Here is a 4,593-nt window from a genome sequence, read left to right on the forward strand (position 1 = left end):
CCACTCGTTCAAAACCAACAAGAAATTGATTGGTTAAGTAACAAGATCGATCCATCTTGACCAACTTGCACGATCTCTTTCCAGCAGGAACAAGCTATGACATTACGCACATTTTCCCAGTACGCCAGTTGTGTTCTAACTGCTTCCTGAGGCCTTGGCCATCGATTTTGAACCCTAAGATTCTAATACCATAATGTCATATGCACATGACAATTGCAGATAAACTAGATGGCATAACATACATTACATCTAATAAACATGGATATAATGAAAGATCAAAGGCAGATACAATCTAAGTAAAAATGAAAACGAGAAACATTCATTGATCCATTTTTCATTCACCCTTAAAACATCCCCCTCCCCCTCCCAAATCATATCCCACAACCCCAACCCCAACAAAAACACCAGTAACAACATAAATCAGTAAATCACCCCACAATATTTCCATTGACCCTAAATCTAACTGCTCTCTCGATAACCCCGAGATAGGCAGTAAGAAAAGCGAAGAAACACATTCATCCAACAAACAACTCCCCCACCTTTCAGAACCTCTCCACCTTATCAGCTTTAACAACGGGATTTGCCTTAGCAATGGCATCACGTCCAATACCCTTGAAATCAAATGAACACTCGTGTTTTTCTGGGTACCGATGCTCCCCACAGAATGTATTCTCGCACCTGCACTTAAACCCAGTTAACCCAACCTTTTTCCTACAAATAAAACACCTGTTCGCCGCCTTTGGTTCCGGTTGTTGATTAACGGCAACAACAGCCGGTTGTTGTTGCTCAATCGATGTAGACGAAGAACCCACATGAGGCTTAAAAGTCTCCACAACAACAGGTTCATGCTTCGTTTTGATACTGAGAGATTTCTCCATAACAGCTTTCGCCTTCGCCGCTTGCTCCTCCCCAACACGGAGGTCCCGGTAACACTTTGAACATAAATTCATATTCGCTGCCGTCCCGAAAAACCCACAACCGTTGGCACAAAGCTTTGGCTCCGATGGTGGAAAGCTTGTTCCTTCATTCTGTTCAGAACCCATAATTTTTTTTCTAATTCTGCAAGCTTTTTGCTTTTGATTTTCTACAATCAAAGATGAACAAAATTAAGGATTTTTTTGCTGATGGATTCTTTTAGAAAGGGTCAAAAGCTAAATTATCCCCAAACGCGTATATCAATCAAATTATATAGCTTTTGATTATTTTAATATTTTTTAATTCCTAACATTTATTATATTAACGAATATACCCTCTACCAACATGCTCCTTTATAGCTGTCTATACCGACCTAGTAAGGGCATGGTCGTCATGTTAATAAATACCGTAGCCTAAACGAAAGGGTAATCTCGTCTTTCAAAAACCTAAACGAAGAATCTAGATAAAAAAAATCCTTATTTTATCACAGCCGTCCATCGGAAAAAAGAATTCAAACCACCACCAATAATTACAATCCAAATAATATTAAAAAATTAAAAAATACCAAAAAATAAAAAAATCAAATTAAAACCCTAAACATACCTTGTTTTTAAGCCGGCGACGATCGATGAAGAAAAAGAAACCAGGAAATCGGGTTTGATTTAAAACGAAAAGGAATTTTACGAGAAACGATTTTATAGGGAATTTAATTCCCTGAATTTCGTTTTTATTGGGGGGGGGGCGGAGAGAAACCGAAAGGAGGGGAGAAACAAGGACGAAACTGAAAAAGTGAAACAAATATTAAAAAACCAAACTCGAAACGGAGACTCTCTGGTTTTTTTTCTTTTTTTTTTTGCTTTATTTGGTGGGGGAGAAGGGAGGTTGGGGTTGGTTTTGTTTCTACGATACACATGGTTTTATGTAGGTATGGCAAGGGTACATTGTACTTTGATGGGAGTGAGAGAATATGAGCTGTTGGATTTAATCTTTGATGATTAAGATTACTATCGGACGGTTAGTAATGTGGGAATTGATTTTTTGGGGAAGGGTGTTTAAGGGATTTTAGAAAGTTGTTAATTTTAATTAATTAATAATAATTAAAGTTGGTTCTGGAAAAAAAAGGAGGCTACGCTGCTCTCTTTTGCACTCACTTCATTGACACGTCTCCTTCCGATGCAATAAAGGATGATTAAATAATAGTTAATTTTTTTATGTTAATCCTTGTACTTGTATAGAATTTGAGATTTGGTCTCAATATTTTAAAAGTTCAAAATTTTAGTCCTCTCATTATTGTCGTTGGTTGTTTTTGTCAAAGTTTGTCAATTATATGTTATTATATTTTTCGATTATGGTCACCCAACTATTAGTTTTTTCAATTTAGTCAATATACTTTACTGAAATTAAATATTTTAGTCAGTTGATGTGGGTCTTTTTATTGGTCTAATAACAAAATTAGCCATTTAATGTTTACGCATTCTATCAATTTGATCCTAAATATAAAAAAATTCAACAAATTAGCCTTAAATGTTTACATAATTTTTCATTTTAGTTTTAATTCTAAAAATTAATAAATTTGGCCTTTAATATTTATAAAATCTATCAATTTAGTCCTAACTCTAAAAATTTTAGAAAGATATTGAAAAATCATTTTTAACTCTTTATAGCTCATGCGTAACCCAAATGAGATATTGAAATTAGAAAAAGAGCATCCTCTTTCAAGTCACTTGCAACAAATTTTTTTTACTATAATTTAGGCTTCACACTGGACCAAACCAATTGATTTAGAACCTATATGGAATAATTGGTTGCATTACTAAATGAACAAATAACGTTTTTCTTTTGGATCTTAATTTTTGTGTGTGTTTTATCTCAACTTTTTAGAGTTCTTTTGCAAGTGACTTGAAAGAGGGTACTTTTTGTTTCCTTATTTTAATATCTCACATGGGCAACCGTATGGTTGGAAAAATACATTGAATCTGACGAGTTATGAGCTAATTTGACCCAATAGGGTTGGGCTTTTTTTATTGAAGTTGGGGGTTGGGGTGTGGCGAGGCGAGGCGGGTTAATTTTTAAAAATAGTCAGGTTGGGTCGGGGACGGGTTTAGAATAAAACCGCCCACCCCACCCTGAGATATTTATGAAATTACCATCTATACATATTTAATATCAATTAAATTAAAAGTCCCTAAAATTTATCACAACTAGTCTCATTCTACCATCGCTATACTAGTCTCTTTTTACACATATAAGGTTATTTCCTCTATTTTCTATCTTCTTAATTTAACAATTTATTAAAGAAATATTTGTTCCTTCTTTTCTTTTGTGTTGTAATCACAACATGCGTGCAAATATACAGTAGCACACAACTCCAAAGATAAATCATTAAGCAAATCTAATAAGAAATTGTGTCAAAAGCTTTCATTTAAAAATAATTAATTAATCACAATTTTACAAAATAAAATAAAAATAAAAATAAAAGCCCGTTGCCATCACTAGTTAGCTAATTGGTTATAAAAGGCTAAAAATTATTATTATTTAAATATATTTTTGAATTTTTAAAGTTAAGAATAAATTGATAGATTTTGTAAAATTTAGGGCCAAATTTATTTAATTTTTTAGAATTAGAAATAAAATGACATATTTTGTAAATATTGAGGGCTAAATTTGTTACTAGATCAATAAAAAACCCACATTAATTAATTGTCATATTTCAATATTTAAAATATAATTTTTATAATTAAATTAAATTTTACAAAAATATATTAACTGCTTAAAAATATTGAAAAATTATATTTTATATATCAAAATATAAATAATAAGCTACAATAAATTATTTTATATTTATTCTAATCTAAGTTACTAAATTTTATACATCATAAAATTAATGAATTTGAATATCATTTCAAAGTGTTTCTTTAAAACATCATGTCTAAAAACAACGTTTTTATGTTTTTTGTTGGGTGTGCCCCGCATTTATCAGATGTTTACTTAGGTACTTTGGAAGACATTCAACAATGTGAATACAAGCGGCGTAGCGACGACGCGACAAAACCTTAAACGGATGTGGCGGAGACGTCATGATGAGCATGCATGGGATGTCACAACAATTTATCCAAGTTATGCAGCCGCATTTGAAAACTTCAAATAGAACTTCTTCTCTCAGTTGGACTTTGATTATGTCAGGGATATTTTAGTATGATTAGAACTCTAATCTAAGCCTATTTAAAGGGGCGATTGTATCCTTGTTTTGACGTGTCAATCAACAAGGGCTTTTTATGTGCGACAAGATGTAGTCGTAGATGAGTTTTTGGTGAGAGTTTCATGGTAACTATGGAGAGAATTTTGTTTTCGAGTTAGAACTTTGTTTTTGGGGTTTGGGACTGTACGTTTAGGACTTTTAGGTTTATTTTTCCCATATTGTACTCTCGTTTGTTTACTCATTTAGTGAAAAGTCGATACCTTTTTTGCTTCTGATTTTTCCCTCTTTGAGGGTTTTTCTCATAAAATATTTATGTTTGATCTTCTTTGCTTTTCTTGTTTGTTGTTTATACGGGTCGATCCCCAACAAATTGGTATAAGAGTTATAGTTCAACTTTCCAGATCGACTCGTTTGTTGACACAATAATGAATTTGGATTTCGAGAAGTTAGACAGAATCACAAATTTTAGTTTCTAGCAA

General features: G+C 32.7%; 1 protein-coding gene across 1 annotated transcript; it reads right to left on the bottom strand.

Moving 5' to 3' along the window:
• Positions 1-213: 213 nt before the first annotated feature.
• On the bottom strand, positions 214-1,800 carry LOC105789216 (zinc finger A20 and AN1 domain-containing stress-associated protein 1). The gene is made up of 2 exons (XM_012616494.2): positions 1,519-1,800; positions 214-1,084 (listed from the first exon to the last, which is right to left on the bottom strand). Exon 2 carries the CDS (start codon positions 1,041-1,043, stop codon positions 543-545), a length of 501 nt encoding a protein of 166 aa, XP_012471948.1. The 5' UTR covers positions 1,044-1,084; positions 1,519-1,800; the 3' UTR covers positions 214-542.
• Between the last annotated feature and the right edge of the window lie 2,793 nt (positions 1,801-4,593).

This window comes from Gossypium raimondii, chromosome 2 (assembly GCF_025698545.1).
Source record: "Gossypium raimondii isolate GPD5lz chromosome 2, ASM2569854v1, whole genome shotgun sequence".
NCBI classification, from domain to species: domain Eukaryota; kingdom Viridiplantae; phylum Streptophyta; class Magnoliopsida; order Malvales; family Malvaceae; genus Gossypium; species Gossypium raimondii.

Coding starts and splice junctions, on each gene's coding strand:
- LOC105789216 (XM_012616494.2), bottom strand. CDS start 1,043: ATGGGTTCTGAACAGAATGAAGGAACAAGCTTTCCACCATCGGAGCCA.